This window comes from Mustela lutreola, chromosome 3, assembly GCF_030435805.1.
Source record: "Mustela lutreola isolate mMusLut2 chromosome 3, mMusLut2.pri, whole genome shotgun sequence".
In the NCBI taxonomy this organism is placed as follows: domain Eukaryota; kingdom Metazoa; phylum Chordata; class Mammalia; order Carnivora; family Mustelidae; genus Mustela; species Mustela lutreola.
In genome coordinates, this window is record NC_081292.1 from 59,433,224 (window position 1) to 59,460,312 (window position 27,089).

General features: G+C 42.1%; 1 protein-coding gene and 1 long non-coding RNA gene across 5 annotated transcripts in view; one reads left to right on the top strand and one right to left on the bottom strand.

Moving 5' to 3' along the window:
• Nucleotides 1-59: 59 nt before the first annotated feature.
• LOC131826695 (uncharacterized) lies at nt 60-24,801 on the bottom strand. Of its 2 annotated transcripts, none has more exons than XR_009351707.1 (3): nt 24,573-24,801; nt 24,001-24,147; nt 60-122 (listed from the first exon to the last, which is right to left on the bottom strand). It is a non-coding gene; the product is annotated as an uncharacterized LOC131826695 (long non-coding RNA). The 2 variants fall into 2 exon arrangements; XR_009351706.1 differs by lacking the exon at nt 60-122 and adding an exon at nt 7,605-9,926.
• A 136-nt stretch (nt 24,802-24,937) lies between these two features.
• The window catches only part of JPH1 (junctophilin 1), an 83,724-nt gene continuing 81,572 nt past the window's right edge, over nt 24,938-27,089 (top strand). For all 3 annotated transcript variants that reach the window (XM_059166192.1, XM_059166193.1, XM_059166194.1), the window contains exon 1: nt 24,938-25,579. In XM_059166192.1, coding sequence (XP_059022175.1) covers nt 25,201-25,579 — 379 coding nt within the window. In that variant the 5' untranslated portion in view covers nt 24,938-25,200. The remainder of the gene's footprint in view (nt 25,580-27,089) is intronic.

Genomic DNA, 27,089 nt, shown 5'->3' on the forward strand with positions numbered 1-27,089 from the left:
AAACGATGACGAGTTAAAATAGCCTTGCTGCGAAACACAGAAGTTTTAGGACAGAATTACCCGGGTTCACGTCCTGATTTTTGAAGCGGAGGTAATAATTCTTCTTCCCCCATAAGGTTTTCCTGACAAATAAGTAAATACAATGTTAAACACTCAAAATAGCCTCGCATATTGTAGGCACTCCATATTATTCACAAATTCAGTTACTTTATAAATACCCTTGTTTAGCCATAGTCAAATCATAATTTTATACTAGTCTAATGATTGTACACCTCTTAAAATTTGGCATAATAGTAAAGTAATAAAAATTTTCCATTAGTAAATATGTTTTGATATGACCATAAAAGGAATGCTTGTATAATTCATTAAGTAAATACTTAGTGAGCACCTAGGTGAGCACATTCTAAGCATTGTGCTAGGCTCTGGTAATACAAAGACCTGACACTCAAGATATGTCTGGTGGCAGACACAAGTAAATAGACAACACAACAGAAATGGTAACTGTCAGTCTTAGAGTGAACACAACGTTTTATGAGGAAAGAGAGGTAATATGCAACTCTGATGAAAAGAGACAAAAATCTCATGAGGCACTTCCTCCCCTCTACAATACATCATTTGTTGTTCTCTATAATTCTTTTATAATTTTTAAAGATTTAAAAACATCATTCACAACCATAAGTTAATTCAAATGCTACAGAAAAAAAAATGACCCTTATCAAATTTGCTTTTTTTTTTTTTTTAATCAGTTGGTTCTTCAGAGTAGAAGAGGAAAAAACAAAACCTTGAAATCAGACAGAGTGGGGTTTAAATTCTGGGTCCACCCCTACTTTGACCTCTGTTGAGCCTTCACTGTCTCATGTGTAAAATATGGATATATAAAAATATATGCCTGCTGTGGGAATTCAGTAAGAGAATGTATATAAAGCATTTAAGCTGTTGCCTGGAATATAGCAGTTGATGAAAGCATATGTGGAAAGCTCCTCCATGACATTAAGAGAACATATTATACTTTCTCTTCTCTCTTAAGGCCTCAAGATTTTTTTCAACTACCTATATAATCCTCAATTCCCACTCCTCCTCAGAAAAAGTTGATCTTACATTCTTCAACTTCAGATTCCAATATATGCTGTATAGTTACCTTTCCTTAACTAATTCAATCACTTCAATATCTGAACAGACTCAACACTCTTGGCCAGTCATCTGTCACATGCCGTTGAAAGAGTTCTCACAATAAATCCCATGCATATAAAACACTGAGTATTTTCCCTATGACATCCTCCCAGTCACAAAGCCTTAGAGCAAACATTGAAGGAATTGACTGATTATGTGTTGGTGTCTAATATCAAAGATTCATAGATGTCTTTGGGAGTACACATGTGTACCTGGCTTCTAAGGAGAAATTGATCCATATGCATCAGAAACCTTGAAAATGGGCATAACTTCTAGCCTAGCAATTCTTCTATTTGCAGTTTAAGGGCATAACTTTTAGCAAATTCCAGGAGTTGGCTAGATAATAGATGGTAATGGTCATAGAAATTTTAGCTATGCACATAACTGTTGATAATAAAGACGGCATTTCCTAGACTCCTTTGAACCTAAATGTGACCTTATGACTACATTCTAATAAACGGGATAATGGACGTGCCACAGACAATGTTTTGGGAAGTTTCCTTAAGAAAATTATTAGTCCTCTGCCTCTTCTTTATTCCATCCTGCTTCTGGGAGGGTGGTTGCTTATTTTGGACCATGAAGTTTGGGGTCACACCTCAGGGATGGCCAAAGCCATGAGCTGAAGGGAAAGTGAACCCCTAAGGACATCGAGCAGAACCACCACACTAATCTTAGTCTGCAAACCTCCAAATATTTACTTAAAGAAGAAATAAAGCATACTGTTTAAGCCACTGCTATTTTTTGTGATTTCCAGGTGCTATTATCTTAACCTATCTTCACTAATATAGCAATCTTATAAAATGCTAATTGACTTTTATCTGTTTATGCTTCTACATATAGTAATTTTCCTATAAATGAATATGTGCTGCTTTTGCCTCTTAAAGATTTGAATATCAAAAGAATATCATTCAGCAGATAAGGAAACATAGTGGTGCTTGGGGTTTTTCCTTTTGTTTTAATCACAATAGGGGTAGAAAAAAAAACAGTTACATCGACTTTCATTGATCATAATTCCTGTTATTTCCCAGGAAATAACAGGAAACTAAAAGCTACTTGTAGGTAATATGAAAACCTCATTATCCATTTACTTGTTTATTCGAAGATGAAGTTGACTAAATTGCATGTGTATTCTGTAACCGTTTATCTTCGTACATAACATCGGCTTGTGGGCTCCTGGAGAACAGGAGCCAGATCCAGGTCAATGTATTTCTTCAGTATGCATTGTTGACCTTACCTGTCCCAGGAACAGTCCTAGATACAAAATATATGGACTTAAAAGTCATAATCACTAGGAAATCAAGTGTGCAAAAAGAGAAATGAGATTTCAACATGTGTGGTAATTGCTTTGATATCTAGGAGATTTTTATGATAGTAATATAGACAAAGTCACCTAACACAGTTTCCCAGAAGAGGTGATGATCTTTACTATAATTAGTACCATACTAGAGCAATTACCAATATATCCGGTGTTGTGCCAGCTCTGGTTCAGACAGGCTCATGAGAGCTGATTGTTAATTTTTCAGGAATTTTATAAGCTGGATGTTCAACCCAGCTGTTACTAAAAATTAAATAAAATTGAATCATATTTAAATGAATTATTTACAAAATAAAGCTAGCAAGTACTCAAAACTCACCACTTCCTATTTTATTACATTTTTTATTATCTATACTTGAGTTTATTTACATCTATTATATTTGTATGTGGAAATCATTTATATGGATGTGCTACAGTGCATCTCTTCCAAACTCCCTGTGATATCGTTAGTAACTTGAAATTGGCCATGGTAGGGGTATTGATGTTATAGAAATCGGCAAGTGCTATCTATACTCTGTTTTGTCAAGAAATTTGGTTGTTAAACAATAACCAGCACACCACTGGATGCACATATTTTATTTAATATTGAATAAATTGTTTTGAAGGTGATAATGATCAGGGGAACCCTGAGTATATTTTGAATGTGTAAGTTTATATATTAATTTGTACTTGGTACCTTTTCCCATCCCAACCAGCTTCAGTTCTGCTTTCTTCTGTATTTCTCAGACAACCACAACCCTATTTCCTTTTTCATTCTCTTCACCATGGCTATGGGGAAAGTAGATACAAACACATCTATCAGCCCACTTTCAAACACTGAGCACTTTCTCTAACTCATCTTTGTAGCAGCAAAACCATGAATCACAGTAAACAAAAAAAGTGCATTGATTATTGCACTGCTGTTTAATACTAATAATACCTCATAAACAAAAGGCATAATGTAGAATTTTGGATTAAAGATCACAGACCATTTTCTTACAGTCTCATTTGATCCTCATTGTAGCCTGTGAGACAGTTATAATCCCAAATTTAGAGTTGGGGAAATAAGGTTTGGTGACTGAGAAATTCGTCTGGAATCCTACAGTAAGTGAAAGAGCTGTAACTCCAACGTGACTTTTCGGACTACTCATCAAGGTATTATTTTCTACTACAGTATGCTAGCTTTAAGGCAAAGACAAAAAGTTATGGACTTGCAAAGTTTACACAGCCTGGGACAGATTTTGAGGAAAATACAGCCACCTTCTTGACAATTAGTCCTGTAGTTAAATGCACTTCTCATTAAAGCACAAACTGTCATTTCAAATCACTATTTATATTTCTTTCTTGGGTTTATATTCTGAACCTTTTAAGGGCAAGGAGCCAATATTATTTATTTCAGTATCCCCAGGAACCCAAAATAGTGCTTGGTACATAAAAGATGCTCCAAACTGCTTTTTAATTAATAGTGAAAAAGAGTAAGTAGTCATCACCACTACCAATAGCAAAAAATAATGATGAAACAAAAAATAATAGAATAACAATAAATTATAACCGGTTTATATAGATAAATTAATAATAAATTATAACCTGTTTAGCTTACTGCTCTAGAAATTGTGTGTAAAGGTAAGTTTATTTGACAGAATTTGATTATTTATTTACAAATCTGGACTGTGGATCATGGCTCTGAAAATGAACTGCTTTTCATGTTAATATTTAACATTCTTTATTCATTTATTCTTTATTCATTTAAATATTTGAAAGAATGGAGTGCAGGTGGATTTGATTGATCATAACCATTCTGAGCCTGAATCACTTAACCTATAAAATTATGATAAAAATCCTCCAGATATTCTGGCTACACAGATATAACCAGCTTGGGAAAATTCCTTGATCTAGACAGTTATAATATGTGCCCTTTGGTGTCTTCTGCTTCAGTCAAGTCTTGATTTACCATAAAGAACTATTACGGCAAAATGATCTATATATTTATAAAAGTGATTATTACTCAAAATCCTATTATTCATCCATTTTGGCAGGTATTAATTCATATTATATTTACATACATATATTTTCCAAATATGTCAACTAAGCCAGAGATCTTGAAACCTCGTGACAAATTAATACTCTAGGTTTCTGATTTTTTTTTAAAGATTTTATTTATTTATTTGACAGAGATCACAAGTAGGCAGAGAGGCAGGCAGAGAGAGAGGAGGAAGCAGGCTCCCTGCTGAGCAGAGAGCCCGATGTGGGGCTCAATCCCAGGACCCTGGGATTATGATCCGAGCCAAAGGCAGAGGCTTTAACCCACTAAGGCACCCAGGCGCCCCTAGGTTTCTGATTTTTAAAGTGCTTTTATGAATGACCACAAGAGGTCTCTATTTTTTAAAGAATAACCTGCTTGCTTTTTCTTTTGTCCTTTTCTTTCTTTTCTTTTTTTTTTTTTTTTTTTTTTTTGGCTTTACAAATTAGAAAACAGAAATGATGGTATTCTCAAGAGAATATATTTAACTAATTAAGCTATCTCATTCAAAATCAAATTTTCCAAAATGGAAAAAAAAAATCCTTTACACATACGGAGGAAAACAGAATGGTCTCCAATTCCTCTTGATAAGTAGCAACATTAACACTAAGCACTCAGAAGCTACTTCACCTGCTCTGCCTTGACCCTTGCCGGTCATCCAACACACGTGAATTGTATAGAATTTGTAATTAGTGTGCACGTAAGAGAAATGGAGAGGAGATTCTTGTTTAGAAATTATTTTGAGAATTTTTATCTCAAAGGTAAATAGTCCCTGTTGTCTGACATTCTCAAGCTTCTGCAAAACCTTAAGTATTATTTAATTGAATGGGATAAAAGTTGGCTCATGAAGTACACTGATTTGGTTAGAGAATTGTGGTGATTCTGCCGAGTTTACCAGAGCTCTAATGAACATGACTCCCGTATTTGATTCATCCTAGTGGTTCTTAAAGTGTGGTCCCCTGACAAACAGATGAGTATTACCTGGCAACTTGTTAGAAATGCACATTCTACTGAATCAGAAACTCTGGAACAATTGGTGTTTTAAAAAGCCCTCTAGATTTTTCTGATGCACTTGGGGTTTGAGAACTAACAATTCAGTGTAAAACTGATGAACTATTCCAATTCTCTACCCCTTATTTGTCCCATCTGTAAAATTAATAGAGCAGAATCATGTGTGAAAACACAACTTACAGTATCTGGCTGACTTAGAGGAATCTGGAAAATGTTCAAATAATCTGAAAACACTTCCACAAAACAGTCTGATAAAACCCCATGGTGCCAAGTCACCAGTTACAGTTTATAGGCTCAAGATGCCAAGACACCTCCACTTTCCCCTCAAAAAAATGTAGATTACCCCCTGTGGGTTTCTAAGCAAAAGTCTCAATGACCTCAGAATAGCCCAGATGTACTTTTGAAACTCTAAAATATTACCTCTGGTCTTCCTAGCATCCCAGAACAAATAATCATATTTAATACGGAGTGTTACTTATTAATTCAGGAGGCTCTAGCTATGAGATTACTGTATACTTATAAAAATTGGATTAATTTTCTAGTCTCTCAAAGAATGACTACTCAGGTTAATGTACTAAATTCTTAATTTTTAACTAGAGAATTCACTTTGAGCCATATTTCTGGTAGAAAAAAAATGTGATGCATATGTCCACCCTCTCTCATCTATCTCTACTATGATGAAAGGTGTACATTTCAGAAAAAAAACACATGAATATGGTTTAATACATAATTTAAGCAAAGACATATTTCCCCTGCATGCTTGCTAATATTTTTTGGAGTGTTTACAGTGTGTCAGGAACTATTTGGAGCCCTTATGTGTCGATTGTATTTAACACTTGCAAAATACCTTAAAATGAGAAATATCTCCATTTTATAGATGAGGTTACTGAGGCACAGAGAGGTCAGGAAATTTCCCAAACTCACCCTTATTAGCCCCCGAAGCCTGATCTAGAGCTCATGTTCTTACCACTGCAAGATGCAGCCTCTGTTTATAAGGGACAACCATAGGGTCATCAGCTCTGATTTCACTAGTCTCATATGCAAATATTACCTATTTCTTCAGACACTAATTGTTTTAATTCAGGAATTTTTGCCCAAGACTGTTTAGAGTTCATAGAGGGGAAAAAAAAAAAAAAAACAGGGAATAACAGAATGGAAAGACTATTCTCCTAAAACTAAGCCAACACTTATTATAAATTTGAATCAACATTCCCCTAGTAATATCTAATATCCTTCCAAAAGTTTACAAAGTACTTTAAAAACAGTATTCATTTGATTGTCCCAACAAACCCCCTTTGGAGATAAGGAATCAGCACTGAGATATGATACGTATAGCACCACTAATAAGTGGAAGAGCAGGAACTGGAACACAACGTTTCCAGCTGCAAATCCTATGGACATTCTACCCCATCCCACAGCTCTCAAGAGGCTCACCACTTGCCTCAGCCTAGGTACGGGCCAACCCGAGAACACTCCATTATTTATTACATCACAGTCTGACTTCAGTCCTCTTTCTTGACTTTACAGTGAAGGATTTGGACACAGTGATCCAGTACTGTGGGATCCTTTCACTGTCTTGAGTTCAGTGCCTGAGGTTACGCTTTACTGTGTAACTTGTCCACTTTAATTTAGCCTCGCCCTCCACTGCAGACCATAGCCCAACTAAGAGCTCAGACTCTAAAGTCGGAGCTGGGAACAAATCCTTGCTCCACTACTCACCAGCCCTGTGATCCTAGGCATAGCTTCCTCACTCGCAAACCAGGAAAAATCATCGTATCACTTTGATTGGGATAGATTGAGGATTCGTCATGATTTATAAAATGTTAAGTATTTAACACAATGTTCAACATAGGATATATGAAAATTATAACAGATAATAATGATAAGATCGTAAAAGTAACTGGTATTTTTTTTAACATTCTGGGTAAATGTTTACTGTTCGTATGGTATGTTCTTCAGTCAGAGGAGTTTGGCTGCTAGATCGGCTGATCCTTGGAACTTCATTTTTGGCAATTCTAACAATTTCATGTAAATTTTAGCCATTTAAACTTCAAAAACACACATGAAAGCATCAGCATTAGGTAGAAATTAAATATTTATTTTCTTTTAGAAATTAAATATTCCTAATGAAAGAAATAACAACAAAATATTTAGATACTATGCATAGATACACACATTTCTAAGCTTTATGCTCTGCTGATTTGTTATGCCTTGCTGATTGTGTTAATATTAGGCAAACGTCAATTATAATATGAAGATAAGAAAAGTCAAGGAGAAAAAAAAGAGCCACTTCCCAGTGTGCTTGACTAGTATTTGAATAATATCACTAATGCGTCTTTCTTAATGTTACATTAATAAATATTTACAAATAATATTTGTAAATGTTTGCAACTCTGAAAGCCTCTAGAATACTCAGACACAGTCTTGAAGGAAACATATTCCATAGAAGACACTTAAAACTTGAGTGTGAAATTGTACCTTTGTATTAGTTGTGTTTCCTAAGATAAGTGCTTTCTTACTAATTTACAGTGTGCTTATATACAGTTTCTCATTTAAGCACAACTACAGAGTGCCATTCTCTCTGTGGAAGGTGACTTTCTCTCCCCATTTCCCAAAAGGTGACTTAGGTAGTTTTCCCAGACACCTTTTATCCTTCTCTTTTTATGTTTAAAGGAATCTTCCCAGGGATTTAAGATCATTTGGCACTTATCTTTGTAATTCAAATTAGAATATTCAGTAATACACTGGAATTCATTTTTCTAATATCCTTGCTCTTGTGTTCTTTTAGTCACTAAATAATAAGTGGAGAAGTTAATTTATGCCTACATTGTCTCTGGCCACATAAGAAAAATGGCATAAAAACTCAGAGACATAAGCTTTAAAGAAAGAAAATGCTAATGTTGCAAGGATTGCTCTAAGTCAGATTTTGCTTTGTTAATTTATAAATAGGACAAGATAAGGTCCTGGGCAGCCGCATATCCTGGGCATTAAATAGTCGTCTGTTTCTTTGGCGCCAACTTCAACACACTGGAATGATTTTTTAACTACCCAATCTCACCAGGGATGTTGAGAGAACAAACATGAGAGCTAGTGCTACAAAAACTACTTCATTTATCGTGTTGGTCTTAATAAGATACTAAAGGAGCATAAGATAATAGTGACAATAGAACAAAGTACTGAATTTTACATTGTGATACCCAAGTCTAAAGCAGTGTGTTTTAATTTTTCACCTACCATATTTTTTAAATAAAAGCCATACTGTGGTTCAGAGGGAAAAGATTAATTTGAATCCTAAGCATATAACTGAGACAAATGAAAAAATGAAATTGAATCTGTGACTGTTCATGCTGCATGAGAGAAATGGGTGACATGTGACCACAATGAACTGTTGCCAGTGACTCCCTAAGTGACACTGGGGACTGGGTGGGGAGACCAGTAAACCCCAAAGATCATAGAGAGGAGCATGGCTTTCTAAGCAATCATGTCCTTTTAGAGCAGGGCAGTTCAACAGAAAAAGGAAAACTTGTCCAATTCAGGTGATGCTTGCTTCCATTTCCAAAAAACCAAATATATGTATCAACTGAAAAACTTTTCAGCCTGAAAAACTATTGCTCTGTGCAAGTCCTGCGAATGTAAAAGCCCACTGTTGCCAATTCCAAGTGGCAAGAGAATATGAAGATGGTAAAATCACCACCACCCAGAGACATGGCCCTAGTAAGATGAAATTGAAATATACATGAAATGAGACGATGGAGATGAAGCACCAGGAGTCCCAGAAATGGCTGGAGCCCAGAAGCTTGGTCTGAAAAGGGAGACTTGAGTAGTTTTAAAGGGAGGGAGGTGCCCCTTCCTCTAAGACCTCCCCGGAGCAAAGGTGCTGATTCCGTACAATGAAGTAGCTGAAATCCGATGGGCCCTCTTTAAATAACCGATGACCAACAAGAGCCCTCGTTGTCACCTTCCTCATTACACATGTGCCTTGATGGTTGTGGCAGCTGCAGATAACAGCAAGTTCTCAGGCAGACGTGCAAGGAAGTTCACGGCTCAGCTCTCAAGAGCCCTGAGCCAGCTGTCCTAAAAGCTGATTTAGAACTTACTCCCCAGTGGCCAGGAGGGTGCAGAGCCCCCTCTAGGTCTGCAGTGGGTTCTGTGCCTTTTTCTTCATAAGCCTTATCACAGCTCCAAAATCAAGGCTCTTGGTCAGCATCAGTTTCTGTACATGTTTCCTCCCAACTCCTGAGCCAGCCCTTGGTCGCCAGTAGGCCTGTTTGGTGCTGCAAATGTGATCCTGTCTGTCGTTTCAGCCTCAGCAGAAGAGCGACATGACCATATTTATTGCTGTTGCTATTCTGGGGCCCAGATGACATTTTTCTCCCCTTGTGGCTGAGCACTGCCCGTTCATCTTTCACCACTCCCTCCAAGTCTGCAAGGCTAAAACCAGGGATACAAATAGACTCGATCAGGAGGAGAGTTATAATGAGAAGTTCTTAAGTAGTCTCAGTCTACTCACTTTAATGCTATGGTATTAAAAGCTTTAAATTCTATAGTCCTTAATTTTACATGTATGCTGTTCATATCCCACTATTATCATAAACTGCTATTGGTGGTAACTTTGCTTAGGAAAGAAAACTTTGCAAAAGGGACAGGGGGAAAAACCCTGACTGATAAGCACAGCTTGGAAATTTGGCAAATGTTGAGTTTCCACTGCTGTGTGTTGGGACGGTCCAAGTGTTACCAGAATACTTCAAGATTCTCACTTGCCTCCATCCCTTCACTCTTCCTACTAAGACACTCCCCTTCTGTGACGTGAAAGGGACGACATGACAAGCCACAGAAATTCCTATTAAGGATACAATGATACAGGACACAGGTGACAGCTCCTGGAAAGTAACTATATACAGATTTTCTAAATGAAGAACGTAGACACATAAATAACTACTTACCACATCCCTTACACGATGCCCCAAAGGGGAGTGACGACTCTGACTTTACCACTAGCCCCGATTCATTACCAGTCAGTCAAGTCTTCTCCATGGCTCATAATACCTCCATGTTAGCGCTCACCTGACCGGTCGTCTGCACTTGGCAATCGTTACATCTCTAGCTTTGCTAAGATGACTTTTCAGGTTTCATGTGCTCTGACACAAATCACATCTGTAATGGACACTGAAGCAGAAAACGGAGGGGAGGCAGTGGGTCACAGGAGCGGTAGGAGTGGGCTCTGGAGCCAACTGCCTGGGCTTGAAGCCCTGGTCTATCAAGGTGACTTCAAGTTTCCATTTCCTTTATAAAATCAGGATGATAGAAGTAGCCCCTTCAGGGTTTGCTGTGAGAATTAAATGAGAAAACTGTATGGAAATAGAAAGATTCAAAGAGTGAGAACAGGAGCCTTGTTTTCACGTTAGAGTGGAGGAATTTAACATCACGGTAGCACATATCCTTTGAATGAGTTGTGGTTCACCTCCAGTCTGGGCTGCTCACTCTGAGAATGTCAATATGCAGGAGTTGTGCTCCAGATTTGGATGTTCTGGCTGCCAGCCGGGGAAATACCTTTTCAATACCCAGAGTAGTATTTAAAGTGTACTATCAGCTGGCAGCTTGGGGGGTTTTCACCTGAAAAGTCCACGCATTATAGAACTTTTTCAATAGAAGAACCTACAACGAGGCCTGATTCTTAGCGTTAAGAAAGTAGTAGAATACTTATCGTATCTGTAGCTTTTTTGCCCTGATTTGTGTTTTTGTCTTTGCTCCCTCTTTTCAGTTGTGTATTTCTGCATTCATTTCCACTGACGGTAGAATAACTAAATAGAGACACATTTCCACCCATTTCTTCTTAATTTTGTCCCTTTCCTGGTATTTCAGGCACCTGCCAGTATAATACAAATCTCCTTGGGGTGAATAGTCAAGTCTCCATTCTCCCTCTCTCTGGTGGTTGGAGTGCAGGCGGGGAATAGGTCTAATTTTTTGGTGCCCTAGTATTCACCTGACCTCAATAAAAGGGGCACTTAGGGGCGCCTGGGTGGCTCAGTTGGTTAAGCAACTGCCTTTGGCTCAGGTCAAGATCTTGGAGTCCCAGAATCGAATCCCATATCCAGCTCCCTGCTGGGCAGGGGGTCTGCTTCTCCCTCTGACCCTCTCCCCTCTTGTGCTCTCTCACTCAAGTAAATAAGTAAAATCTTTTTAAAAAAATAAAATAAAAAATAAAAAAGGGACACCTGGCTGGCTCAGTGGGTTAAGCCGCTGCCTTCAGCTCAGGTCATGATCCCAGGGTCTTGAGTCCCGCATCAGGCTCCTTCCTCAGTAGGGAGCCTGCTTCTCTCTCTGCCTCTGCCTGCCACGCTGTCAGCTTGTGCGCGCGCTCTCTCTCTCTCTCTTTCTCTGACAAACAAACAAACAAACAAACAAATAAATAAATAAAAGGGACATATGGTTTGACAGTCTCTGGTCCTCATTGGCCTTCCCTGAAGTGTCTTGTCCAGCTGGATCTTTGGGAATTGAGCTCTGGCCTTGCCGCTTATGCTAAAGGGCTCATGTCTAAGGTCACTCGTGGCCAGTCCCTCCAGCACGGTTCAGTCCAGTCCGGCCAGCGAGTGGCCATCTACCCTCCCCAGTGCTGACTCAATCTTGGCTCTAACTGCTCCTCTGGAATTCAACCACATCTTCCATCCAGTCCCTGCTCTTAGTGTCATTTATCCCACTGCTGATGGATTGCAAGAGTTGTGACAACCCTGAACCCTGAACTTGAGTTGACATCCCACATATATTAACCTGATCAATTTAACACCTGTAGACTACATCACCTCCTGCCTCGTCAGAAAAAGCACTGTTCTTTGCATTTGGAAAATTATACAAACTGCTTAGTTTTACAGAGTCCCCACTCAAATTTCTTTGAAAGCTGTTCTTTATGTGCGTGAGGGCAGGGCTAAGCTTTTGCAGGACCCCTAATATTTTCTTCCCACTCTCCAATAGATGGGTTTGTGTACCTGACTTGGGAGGCTAGTGCTATAGGCCTTTTTCAGCCACAAGTCCCAGGGAGCAGAAAGCTCTTTGTTGCCTCATTCTGATCTTGTCTGTCCTGAAAGCCATAAGGAGGAACCACGGGGACATGTGACCATGTCCCAGTTGGCCTCTTCTTATACTCAAATCTTAATGATTCCTCTTGACTCCACACCAAATCCTGGATTTCAATGATCCCTTTTGAGACTGATTAAAAAAAAAAAAAAAATTCATCCTGTCCCCATGGCTCTATGAGAAGAAATAGTTTCCCCTAGAAAATTTCTGGGAGCAATCCACTCTCATTTAGAACCGTCTTCCAAACAAAAGTCCACACAGCCATAGCAAGGCACCCAAGTATTCCAGGGGGTCTGGTAATTCCAGATTTTTCCTTCTTCATGGCCATTACCTGGTTTCAGTGGCTGATCTTGTATTAATCTTTAGGCTAACATTGGCACTGAGGCTCTCTACTTTAATTGTTTCTGACGGATGAGAATTGTTTCTTACCATTCAGACCCAATGGTAACTGGGGCATCTCCACCAAGCAATAGTCAAATGGTATGCCAGTACACTGGACAAAGAATGGCTTCCTAATAGATCCCATAGAGGAGTCCCCAAAGGCATCAGCATGTGCTGAATCAGGAGAAGCTATGCCGCTGTGGGCGGTGCTCTATTTTTTTTTGGAAATGCAAGCAGTGATTTCAATTCATCAAAACATCATCTGTCACATTAAATTCAGGTTGTTAATTTCAATATTACTTTAAATTTATATTGGCTTATGTTATAACCAAACTGAAGTATATAGAAGTATGCCTTGTTTTATGGTTTATACATTTAAGGACACATAACAATGACCACATATTCAAATAAAAATAAAATTGTTTAAACCACCATGGAAGGGAGGTCTATTTAAATTTCTGTTTTCCTTCTAAAGCTATTTGCACATTTCTCAAGATTGAAAAACACTGGTCTGGAGTAAGAGGGGGTCATATCTTGCTTCAGGGTGTGTATCACAATCAACAAGGAGAGGCTGGCGTTTGACTGATTTCATATTTTCTTTCCAATACTACCCTTTTTCCTCTCTTTTTTTCTCTGCCCTACCCCCAGCTATGGGGTAAGTTCTAAAACAGTTACCATTTCTTACTGACCTCTTAGAATAAGATCACAAATAGGCCCTCATCCCTGCCTCCTTCCCCACCGTCATCTCTCCCCAAGATCTTCTCCCTTGCTCAGTGAGCCTCAGCACATTGCCGCATTTCAGTTCCTTCTATATGGAAAGATCTTTTCTACCTCACACTTGTTTCCTCTTCTCCAGCTGACCTCCTGCGTATTTTCCAGGCTATATCTTACTCATCCTTCCGAGCTTAGCTCAAATGCCACTTTGTTAGAGAGATGCCTGAGCAGTATCTGTTGGAGTGATGGACGGATGGATGGATGGATGGGTAGGTGGATGGATGGATGGATGGATGGATGGACGAATGGATGGGGAGGCCTTTCCTGATCTTGCAATCTAAATAAAAGTATCACTTGATATTCCTTTCTATAATACTACTTTTTCTTCTATAAATCAGCAATTTTCAATGATAGATTGACTTAGTATCTACCCATTGCACCTCAGTGGACTGTACATTCCATGAGTCATTCCATAATGACTTCATACCCATTAGAGGGCATTCCATTCAGAAGGCACTCACTGTGTATGTGTGTGTGTGTGTGTGTGTGTGCTGAGTAAATGAGCAAAAGGAACAACTGAAGATTACGTTCACATCACTAAGCAACTGTAAACATTTTAAAGTCTTTTAATTAATGGATTATGTTCACATGGGACAATCCAAAGAATGATTAAATTTTTAAGACAATGATACATTTTGGCCTTTGAAAGGAAAAAGAATCTCAAGCCAAAACAGCCTTTGCATGCAACCAGCCTCCTGAAACTCTAATCAAAGACAAAATATATACTATAATCAGTATGAGAGTCATTATAAAGGCTACATATTTTTTAGTGAAATTCAGTTATTGCTTGGACACGATGGCTCTTAAGATAAGTATGATTCAGTAGTTGCCAAACCATATCCTCATAAGGTAGATTTTTTTTTCTCATTTAACCAACATAATGATTTTTAAAAAAATTTAAAAGATGGTCCCAGGATCATCTCAACACATTTTCTTCCTATGTGTTTAACCCGAAGCCCCTCCCGTCTCAACACTACTCTAAACCCCCAGGAGTGACAGACAGAAAAACCAGCTAACCCAGGTGCCAATCATCAGGAGTGAGGAGGGGGCAGGCCAGTGTGTCCCGCCACCACAGTACCCAGCTAGTCCAGGGCCACATGAAACTTGCCAGCAGGATTAAGGCTATAATTCTAAACTGTCTGGAAACCTCAGGAGCTGGGGCTGGGGACACTTTGCTGTGTGGTAACCATCAGGCCTTCTCAGCTTAGCCCAGACCCTGCGTCCTGCTGCTTCTCTGAGATGGATGAAGGAGCCAGGCTGATCCCTAAAGACAGCATAACTCCGAGTCAATGCTCCAGAGATGCTGGGAAGGGAATGAAAACATTACCAGTCCATCAGTTGATTTGGTCTAGAGTTATCAGATTTTTGTTAAGGTCTAGATTTCAAGGCCACCCCATTAACAGCTTGCTTTATTTTAGAATTACTCACTATCTACTGTACACTTCTCCGGAGACATGTTCTTACACAGTGCTTTTGAATTTGGCTTTTACAATGATGAGGAGAACATTATTTTTAATTATCAAAGCATTCTGAAAGAGAATTCGTGCAAGAAAGATGAACTAATATTGGGATCTCTAGTGTCAGGCAACCCTGAATTTGTTTTATCAATGGATGTGCTGTAAGGCAGCCCACAGGAAGGAATTACCCTACAATAATGTTTCCCTGAAGAACACTCCGAGTATTTATTAAAAATACAGATTCCCGGGAGGCCTGGGTGGTTCAGTCAGGTGAGCATCTGCCTTTGGCTCAGGTCGTGATCCCAGGGTTCTGGGATCCAGTTCCATGTCAGGCTCCCCGCTCAGTGGAGAACCTGCTTCTCCCTGCCCCTCTGGCTCCCCCTGCTTGTGCGCTTTCTCTCTGTCTCGCTCTTGCTCCTGCACTCTCTCTCTTAAATAAATAAATAAAAATCTTAAAAAAAAAAAAATACAGATTCCTGAGCCTCAATTCCAACCCACTAAGTCAGACTTCACCAAGGGAGAGACCTGGACGTGTGAATATTTCACAAGTATCTCCTGGTAATTGCCATGAGGGGAATTTTGAAAATTGCCCTACAAAAATTCTTCTTCATCAGAGAAATACATTAGGATAATGGAAAAGCTCTCAGAATGGATGCGATGGGGCCTCCCTCAGAGATTTTGCTAGGGGAGGGTGGAACCTAAACAAGCATCTTTTGAAAATATTTACCAAGGGATTCTTACCCGCACTTTGATGAAGTATCAGCCCTAAAGGAATATTTAATATGGATCTGAGGTGTAGAAATAAGGCATAACTTAGCCTAGGCTGTAACACTGAAGAAGAAAATGGCAGGGCACACTTCCTTCTAGAAGGGGCAAACTTCTCAGAGCCGCAAACACAGCCCGACTGACGCACCAGTATACAGCTGGAGGTTTCTAAATGTCCACTCTGCCCCAGTACGGCAGACCGTCTATGAATTATTCAGTTGGTTGGTGAGTCAGAAATCACTCATGCCATCTGGATTACCCAGACCATCTTTTTCCATTGGGGACACTGTTTTTAAGGATCATAAAATTCATTAGGTCCAATCAGAGCCATACACGTTACTGCATCATGTGCCAGCTAGCGTATAGGATGCTAGTAAATCTACATATAAAGTATTGATTTTTCAGGTGGCGTGCTAAGATGCGAAGATTGATTGCAATTTGATTATCAATAGGTAGTACAATCTCAAGTTTCAAAATAAAAGCAAATCAAAATCCTCTTCAGGGAGGACTGCCAGCCCCTCCCTTTATTTTTCTCTGTATCTGTATATGTTTTTACACACATACAAAGAAAAATACAGCATGTTACATACACTATTCTGTACTTTGCTTTTTTCCAGCTAAAACGTCTTGGGGATTTTTCCATATCAGTTCATAGAGAACATCCTCATTCTTTTTTAAAGACCATGAAACCTGAGTTTCAGTTCAATTAAGCTTGGAGTCAGACCTTCCTTTTCCTTTGACCAAGGCCCACCTGTAATAAGTGTATGTGTGCGTGTGCATGTGTATGTTTGTGTGTTTATTTTTAAAAGATCACCGGGGTGATCAGTTCACCTGTCAGTTCAGGGCCTCTAGGAAGCAGATGCTGGGACAGAATTAGACACACAAGGCAATTACTGGGGGAACATACATGAAGGTTAGAGGCCAGAAGAAGCAGGAGTAGGTAGGGAAAGCTTATAGGTCACCATGTAGGTCCAAAACCCATGAAAGGAAAGAGGGAATGAAGCAGGCTTCGGTAGAGGAGTCTCAGATTGCAGTGTAGCCCTGGAAAGTTTCAGCCATCAATAGGGAACGCAAGAAATGTCAGCCTGGCAGAGGCTGTGTTGAGAAGGAATGTCCAGCTCTATAGCCATCCCACTGTTCTCGGTTATTGGCTAGCAACAGTCTAGGTGGAGCATGGCCACAGTGTGGATAACACCGTGATCCAAATTTTCAGCAGCTCGAGGCTGCTGACCAAACTCCCTCCTCGCAGCAAGTTCTCTTGAAGGAAGATCTAAGCAGTACACAGCCATGGCCACTAGCACCTCTCCTTGCATCGCAACAGTCATCATCTCCATGCACATTTGGGGAGCTCTCTTCTTAAGGGAAAGCTTAGGAAAAGGAAGTCAATGGGGCAAATGACTATAGTAGGTCTTGGGGCTGTGAATGATTATCTCTCCCTGTTCCTCTCACTGTTCTAAATCCTCCTCACCCTGATCTACCTACCATAGCAGCAGGTTTTGGTGGTTTACCTTGTGGTGGGACCCAAACCTTCATTTCTGGAGGGTCCAAACCTTGCTAAGCCATATGCATGCATCCACAGTTACAAGGGATCAGCGGAGTACTGGGAAGTACCCAATGGACCACCTGTGTTCCAACACATATTCCCTTCTGTCTCCATTGTAGAAAAGTCTCCTCCTGCTCAGAATTTGCAGTTCAACAGGACTCTCATTTTGTCCTTTTACAAAAGTACTTCCGCACTGGAGACCCCTCAGAGGATAGAATTGCACGGGTAGGAAAAACAAAGACCTTGAATGGGTCATTGGATATGATGTTGAATGAGGTATTCTTTCTTCTACCTCTTAGTTCCCAAACCTGTGCTTTCAACCTACCGAGCATACAGTGCTACGCAGACACTGATTTAGTGAATATACTTCATCCTGAAGGACATGGCTCCATCTTTGCAGATTATTACCAGCAAACTGAAATTCAGCTGTGCCTCTAGGAGACCATTCCATCATTCTGTGAGTTTGGCTCCTCACAGCTAAGGGCTAGAGGCATGCTGTATGTAATATGCAATGCAGCATGTAATAAGACTAAACAGTGGATCCCATGGTCAGGGCTCACTTTAGGACCTCATTCATTCTGAAGTAAGTCCCCTGGTCATTCGTGATGTTATGTGAAATTCCATGCCTGTGCATCAGGTATCCAGTAAGCTCCTGGATAATGGCGATACTGGCTGAGGTTCTATGAGATACACAGAATAGGTGTCTATCCCAAGACAAGATAAACCATTGGCTTTTCCAGGCTAGAAGGGGCCCAATATACAATCACCAAGATATTCTCAAGGACTAATGTCAGTTGCAGGCAGGCTGGACATTCAGAGGCAGCAGCTGCTAAACTGACCTTGATAAGTGTGAGTCCATGGATAACCTCCATCTCTGCTGTTGAGGCCACTAAGTTCACACGTCCCTTGTTCCAGATCTAGGATGGTTGGCAAGGAAGGATAGCTGACATCAACTGGCTGAGTCCTTTTGTCTGCTTCTGTTTTCAGTGCCTCCCCATGGAAGTTAGTGACACGCAACACAAAACTCTTCACATGCCACTCCCATTCCCATGTCTCCATCCTAGAGCTCCATGTCTCCAATCTTCCAGTCCTTTTCATTCCAGGCCTCTGACTAGATGGTCAGGCTGTTGGCCATTACCCAGAAATCTACATACATTTCTACCTCATGCCACTTTTTCTTCCATACAAAGCAGATGACCAGGTTTACCACTCACAACCTGTCCCTTAGGAAGATTTTCCCTCTCTAGAGGCTTTCAAGACCACTCCCAAGTGCAGCCTCCATTCCTTTTCAGCTTCTGCCACATACTGTGCCTGTCTATCTATGAACTAAGTGTAGGCTTCTCTTCCTTTTCCAGCTGGTTGTACGGAACTTCAATCTCCCCACAGGTAAGAGCTACAGGCTAGCATAGCCCGCAAAATCCCTCTGTCCTCTGAGCTCCTAGGACACTGGGCACTTACTCGCTGTTTGTAGCTAACTCCCTTGTCCCTTTATTATTTTTCTTTTTTCATCTCCTGCCTTTTAGAGATATTTTATGCCCTTAGAAGCAAGGTCTGGGCCTTATAATTCTCTACATATCCAAACCTAACCCAGGAATCATGGATACATGCAGACACACACACACACACACACACACACGCACGCACACAGACAAGTACACATGCACTTCATGTTTTGCTTCGGGTCCTGGGGCCTCGGGACAGACCTGCCATCCACCCTGTGTCTTCAAGCTTACTGCCTCTTCTAAGTCTCCCTTTAATCTGTTTTTATCTTTGTCATTGTGAGAACTTTCCTGAAACCCTCTGTGAGCCTCATCCTTGGACATGTATGCTAAGCCCACGTGGATCTCTGCCCGTTAGGAAGAGCAGGCAAAGAGCCACAAGGGACAAGTCATGGGAAGAAACCAAAGCACTGCCCTTGAGACTTAAAAAAGGCTCAGCTGGTGTTTTTATATCTGAATTAGACTATTTCTAAATTAGAGTCTTAGCCTCTAGGGCAGGATTGCCTAGTTGTGAAAGGTAAGCCAACAAGTATCCAGCAATTATACAAAATCCTGGTACCAAGAAGCTGATGCTTAGAACACAAAAGCCAGCCTAAAATCAAGAAGACTAGAAAGGGGTAAGAAGAACACACAGGGAATGAGACAGCTGAAGTGACGGGAGAGCGAGCAGAGGCGAATGGCACAGTTTTTTCAGAAGCTGAGGGAGAGAACTGCTCCCCAGTTTCGAATTCACAGCCGCCACTAGCAGGACAGGCACTGAAGAGATGGGGTGCTTGGGTGGCTCGGTCGGTTAAGTTTCTGCCTTCAGTTCAGGTCATGATCTCAGGGTTCTGAGATCAAGTCCTGCATCAGGCTCCCTGCTCGGTGGTGGTGGTGGTGGGGAGCCTGCTTCTTGTTCTGCCTGCTGGTCCTTCTGCTTGTATGCACATGCACGTGCTCTCTCTCTCTGACAAATAAATAAATAAAATCTTTACAATGTTATCTTAAAAAAAAAAAAAACTGAAGAGATGCCATTATATCTGTCATCTAGAAGGTCCCTCCTGGCTAGATAAGCTTCACCAGACTTGTGAGGATAGAACTCAAATCAAGCGGCATGAGAATGAGAGGGGGGATATGTAAATGTATATGATATATATGCACGATACATTAATATATATGTTACACGAATATAGTACACTTTCAAGGAGGTCAGCAGTTTTGAGAAGAACAAACGGAGGACTTGAGGTGAAAACAGGACCAAGAAAGTAGGACCGTTTTTATATGGAGGACACATGAGCAATGGTCGTTGGATGGAAGAAGAGAAATTACAACATATTCAAAGGAGAGAAGGAATGACCCAGAACAAGGAGAGGACAAAGAATACATTTTCCTCTGGGATGGAGTGGGTGGGGAAAGGAAGAAAATGAGAACCAGTGATGAGCTTTGGAGAGAGGAAGAAAGAGGGAGGCTGTTCCTGAGTTAGCTCTCCTCCTCTTGGGGGAGAAGACAAGGCCTCTGCTCAGTAGGAAAGAGCTGGGGCTGAGCAGGGCTCAGGTGACAGGCATCTGGAAGTTGCGTGGGAAGAGATCTGCTGTGTGCGGGTGGAGGGATTGACCCGAGTCTTGTCCCCAGGGTTCGCAATGGCAACTGGTACATGACGTGATTGCCTCCAGAAGGGGCTTCCTAGGAGCAGGGAATGAGATTGGAGATGCGGTGGGCAACAGGAAGTCACTATGGAAAGCACAGTATGATAGGGCCCTCAGGCAGGGAAGGGCTAAGAAGACGCGTAACATATTGAAGGAGTAGAGACTTTGGCAAGTCGATGGCTCATTCCTGAATGGAAAAGACCAGAGAGTGTTGCCAAAGAGTAGGATTGTAAACTTCCAGTTCTCAGAGTTGGCTTACATCTTGGTCCAAGTAAGGTCCAGATTGCGTCTGAGGAGTTTAAGATAAAGGTCACGGCACGGGGAAAGACAACGGCTTGTGAAGCAGGATGGACCTGCTCAGGACAATGACAGGGGATAGTGCATGGGGCAAAGAGAGCATGAGCCACCAGTCCTGGATGTTCATGGGGGAGGGGCTCACAGAGTAGGAGAGGAGAGTGGACCACGGGGGAAGTGAGTTCACCATGCAAGTCTCCAAAGGAAGTGGTACTGAGCAGCTGCCAGAGAGAGGAGAAAATCAAGGATTATTTACTTATTGAATAATTTATTTCTAGTTTTCAACCTGCATTACCCAACTGCCTTCTGGGCATCTCCTCTGGGATATATTACTGGATTTTCTTCTCCTGAGTGAACCTATCTTCCCACCTCTCTAATTTACTCTTCTTTCTCCATTTCTTTAATTCTAGACAGTAACATCACCATTCATGTGGCCAGCGACTCTAAAAAGTAAGAAATGAAATTCACCTTCACCAGCCCTGCCTGCTCTCCACCAAGGCTGCTTTCTTCTCCCATCTGAAAGCTCTCATCCTTGTTCCAAAAAAGGACAGTAATAAATAAGAGAAACACAGAGTCCAGAGTCAGACAGACCTGGTTCAAATCCCAGATGGACCATTTCTACCTGGAATGATCTTGGACACATAAATATATTAAACCTGATTTTCTTCTTTGTAAAAGGGTTATAATACTAGTGTTAATCCCATTATTATGAGATTTAAATGAATTAATGCATTTAAAGAACTGAGCACTGAATCTGGCATCTAATCTGCCTTCTAAATTGTGAAGACCATTAATTTGGGGATTTTCTTCTTCTTTTGAAATCAAGTAATCCGCAAAGCTAAGACCATATTTCTTCTTTATTTATTGTGGATGAACTTTTTAAATCATTACAAATGTTTTATTACAAATATGCTAATAATAATCATTTCAATTTACTTAATCCAGTAATTTAAATTGTATACGCTTTTATAAACACACCTTGAAGCAACAAACACACTTTAGACAATAAACACCTACAGATTAGCTTCTGTCATTTGTAAATTTTAATCAAGTATTTCAATAATTAATTCTAATATGTAAATAAAATGAAGTCACTGATACATTTTTAAACACACCTTCATTACAAAATACTAAATTCTAAACAAAACATCCTCACCAAAGGTTGCTACTAGACGTTCACACTCAAATGCTTACATTTTGTTACAAAATTGGGGCGACTGGAAGCCTAGACTAGCTGAGTTTTGAGCATGGGGAAAAAGAAACTGCTCCAGTGGTTGTCAGCCCCTGGGCTCCAGTGGCCTCCCCCACCCCACCTGTCAAACCAACATTCACATTCTCTTCTTACTAATCCCTCCTTAAAGCTAAATTCAACTCCCCCTTATCCAGGGCAAAGGTTCAGAGTGAGAGGGAAAATAAGGACATGACTAACTCTGACTAGTGAATTGCAACATTATTCCACTGCCTACTACCTGCTCTGCCATCATCTTCAGCACCTCTTCCTCCTCCTCATTCTCTTTCTCAGTCTTCTCCCACCATTGCTATTGAACCTGAACACTTACATGAATGAACAGATCAGTGTGATTGGGGAAACATTCCACTGTGGTGGCAGCAGATAAATGGCAGCATGGCTTGCATGGCTGCTTTGCCAAAAGTTCTAGAAGCTACCAAAACTCAATACTAATTTTCTTCCATGAAGAAAGCCAATGGCAGACTCAGGTTAGGATTACGATTAGTTGAAATTTTGTATTAGATGTTTGGTGTATCTAATATCTTCTTCTTTTAATGAAGGTGCCTTCCAAGGAAGATATCTACTATGGATAGCAAGAGATAGATTAAGAGATAAATGGCCCTATCTTTTTGGTTCCTCAAACCTCTACATTCTATCCAAACTCGCCCTTTGTCCAGATGGACTAGACATCCATCACAGAAGCCAGACACTTTCTCTGCGCTAGTTTGTTTCAGAAAATCTATCATTTGCAGTGAGAGCTCATTAACAAAAGAAAAAAAAAGTTTCCACTGTGCTTGCAAACAAAAACCTAGCCCTGAAATATTCATATATGGATCGTAACACATACAAGTGTAGATTTAAAAAAAGAAAGAAAAACGGAAAGGACAAAGGTTACTTCATGAAAAAAGCCAGCTTAGAAAGAGGAAAAACATGTTGGATTTGAGCAACCACACTGTTTTTCATACCAAATAGAACCCCCAAAATTGATGACAATGTGTCCATCTACACTAGCTCCTGATCCTGGCGTATCCCATAGTAGAGAAATGGAATTGTGGTTCAGCAGCAAAGACCTGGGCCCTCGTTTTCCCAGTGGCCTAAATCAATCCCTAGTCCAGGACAAGATGCTGAGCAAGATGCGTAATTATTTCAGGCCACTAGGGTAAGCACTATTCCTGGCAACTCTGCAGGCAGTGCCATGGGTGGGGGTTTCTAATTCTCTTTGGTGATTTGGTTCTGTGTAAACGGAGATTTTTCTTTCAGTATTTCAGCCAGAGAAGCAGGAAGGGCCAGCTCCAGTCCTGAGATAGAGCCAATCAAGGTCAATTTCCGTTCCTTTTTCTGCATAGTTGAGTCTGTTCTTTCCCTGCTTCCTATCCTGACATCAGATCATTTTTTTTCTGATTATCATATACCTACTGAGAGAAATTTGGCAGCCTCCGGTGCTCCCCCAATATCCAAAAGCCTCTCAGCCTAAGAAATGTCATGAATAACCCACAAAACAGTGTCCTCCAGAGGCAACCTCAGACCCTGGGACTATGAACCACAGAAAGGTGTCCCCCGTAAGTATTTTGGTGGTTGAGACCAATGCGGAGTCTATACTGATTCAACTTGCCTATTACCAAATCTCTAATTCTTGGCTTTGAACAGTACCACGACATACTCAAGTTAATATCTCACATAGGAAGAGAAAAACAAATCCTGTCATTCCCATTTGGCAGATGGTGAAATAGAGGTTTTCAAATTTAAAAGAGTTGCCTGAAGTGAATTCAACAAAACAGTGTTGTAGCTGGAAAGTAGATCAGCTGACACCTGTCCCCAGTTTTTTAGGTCACTGGCTTTTTGTAAGTTTAGAGCAGTGTTTTACTTACCATATTCCTCCTTGAGATCTTCTATTTACTTTGTTAAACTGTGGATACCCCGGGAGAGGATACCAGGTGTACATTCCAGACATTTACACAATATCCACGGACTGAGCAGTCTGCCTGTTGGGTACATAGCTCCTGGCTGAAGAATTTCTAAGTTGTCAGAAGAACAAATGAGGCATTAGGGGCTCTGATATGAAAGGAAATTGCACATACCCCTGCAAAGATAGATTAAAACCATCCTGTTCCTTATTACAAATGAAAAGCTGACCGATTTAATCTGTGCTTTTTCAAATTACATTGCTCTCCCCCTGTATCTTCATTAAATAAATGCAAACACATGTGCTTAGAAATGGGTAGGTGTAAAAGAACATTCTGCACAATTCTATCTAGGCTGCCAGAGATTTATATCACACGCACACATATATCTAGGAGATGTTAATTCATGATGACAGCTGAGCATGACAAATGCAAGAGTACACAAGTTGGAATGCCGGAAAAAAAATGCAACTACAAACGCCATGCAGACAAACACGCATACAGGAGTTTTCCCTCAACACGCACGTGGTCGCACTTACAGGAGCTTAACCACCTTGATAAACCCCAAACACAAACACAGGAGGCTCCGCAGCCCGCGAGCTGCCCCCACACATGCAGCCGCGCCTTCGTCTACCGGCAGGGATTCGCGCGCGTCCCTGGGTACACTCGCCCTCCCACCGGCATCCCACTGCGCGAACACACGCGCGCCAACCGCTCCCCGCGCCCGCCCGCCCGCCGGGGAAGCGTTGGCTCCCGGGGCTGGGGGCAGGGCCGGGTGGGGCCGGAGCGCCGCGGGGCCGGGCCTCGGCGCCCGGGGAGGGGACGAGGGGCGGGCGCGGGGTGGCGCCCGGCTCACGTGGGCGGGCGGGAGCAGCTGAAGGTCTGTTCCGGAGCCTGGGCTGTCCTCTCGCGCGCGGCGCTGGCCCGGGCGGCGGCGGGGAAGGAGGCGGAGGAGGAGGAGGAGGAGGAAGGCGGCGGTGGCGGCGGCGGCGAAAGAAGAGGGGAGGACGGGGGCGGCGTCGGACTGGAGCCGAGCGGCGGCGCGAGCTGCCCGGGGCGCTGTCGTGAGCTCGCCCGCCGGGCCCCCATCCCCGAGCTACACCCTGCCGTGCCCAGCTCTGCCCGCGTCCGTGCCCCCGCGGGGAGCGCGCCGGGGCTGCCCCCCGAATGACGGGCGGAAGGTTCGACTTCGACGATGGCGGCACCTACTGCGGCGGCTGGGAGGAGGGCAAGGCGCACGGGCATGGCATCTGCACGGGGCCCAAGGGCCAGGGCGAGTACTCGGGCTCCTGGTCGCACGGCTTCGAGGTGGCTGGAGGCTACACCTGGCCCAGCGGCAACACCTACCAGGGCTACTGGGCGCAGGGCAAGCGGCACGGGCTGGGGGTGGAGACGAAGGGCAAGTGGATGTACCGGGGGGAGTGGTCACATGGTTTCAAGGGGCGCTACGGGGTCCGGCAGAGCCTGTGCACCCCCGCTCGCTACGAGGGTACCTGGAGTAACGGGCTGCAGGACGGGTACGGCGTGGAGACCTACGGGGACGGAGGTGAGCAGCGTCGCAGGCAGCTCGGCTGCTCCGTGAGCTGGTGCGGTGGGCTTTGCCCAGGCTGCGGGGAAGCGGGGAGGACGAGAGGCGCACGTGTCCGGAAACCCGCCAAAACACCTGGGGAAGCCTCCCACCCATCTCCCGCGCCAGCGTGGAGACGCGACTAGTGCGCGGGGGGGTTGGTTCAGACCCGGTTCCTGGAACGGGCAGTGTGTCCACACCCGGGGGAGCAAGGCGTGAATATACCTGGCCGGCGCCAGGACTGCACTGCCACCAGGAGGGAGCGCCGCCCGGGTGGGTTGGGCAGGGGAGAGGACGCTGTCACTTGAGCCCGTCACATTACGTTCCTGATCCCTCCCTCTCCCGGTCGGGTTTGAAAACGCCACTCCGGTGGAGTTAGAGCGAACGCCCTGGGCTTGTGAGGCTGGCGGTCGGTGCTGACCGCTCCCCGGATTGGTTTCACGTGGAGTCGTATTTCGCTTCTGGTCCTCTAGTAGCCTAAAGATAGAAGCCAGAACCCCATAACTGGGATGTAGGGGAATTGTACCTTACTTGGAGTGCATTTGGAAACATCCTAGCTATGGAGGTGGAGAGGCCACCTGATGCAGGTGCGGCCTCAGAGGGTGTGAGTTTCCCTTCCCGGTTTTCATTCGGTTCCCAAAAGTAGTAGTTTTCCATCAGAAGAATGGTCGTCATTGCTGACCTGGAGATCTTTGGGCAAGTTACTAGGAAAATGTCTTAGAAATGAACAATGAAGGCCACGTTTTAAGAAATATATTCAAAAGATACATTCCTACAGTTGCTAAGTTAGCAGCCACTTTACTCCAGGGAATGGCAGTATGGAATCACCAAATTGCGCTGAGGTTGTATGACCTTAGCACTCAATGAACAAAACTGTTATATGAACAAATATGAACAAAATTCACCTGATTTTACTATTTAACAACTTTGTGAAATAAATTGTGTATATAATAGGGCAGAGTTCCTTTTTTTTTTTTTTTTTTTTAAATTAGGAAAAGTATCCATTACTGAAACAGGTGTCAAAACCTGATGAATTTTCTTGTGTAATAAGCTGAGAAGGATGAATAGCTTATGCTTTAGCAAAATACATTTTCTGATGATAAACATAATCATAGTTAATTGAAAAAGGTTAGGGGAGGCAATGTCAACTTTTGTCGTCACACAGCTCAGAGTTGAAGGGAATTAAAAGGATCCAATTAAAAGTTTCTCCAGCCCACTGCATAAAAGCTTATACAATTTGTACACTTCACTTACTCAGCACACTTGGGCTGTATTTCAAATGCAAAATAGTAGGATTCAATGGTAGAATTTGATAAAAAGACCTCTCTTGGACCTACAGTATAAATAAAGGATATGGTTCTCATGGATTAAAAGGAGGGGGGGAGCTTTCTCTAATACTTTTATATGGGCTCCAGTCTTGAGTTTCACAGTAGTTAATTAGGGTCCTTAAATATTCTGAATGGGCATATAGTGCCTTGGTTGCCAGCCC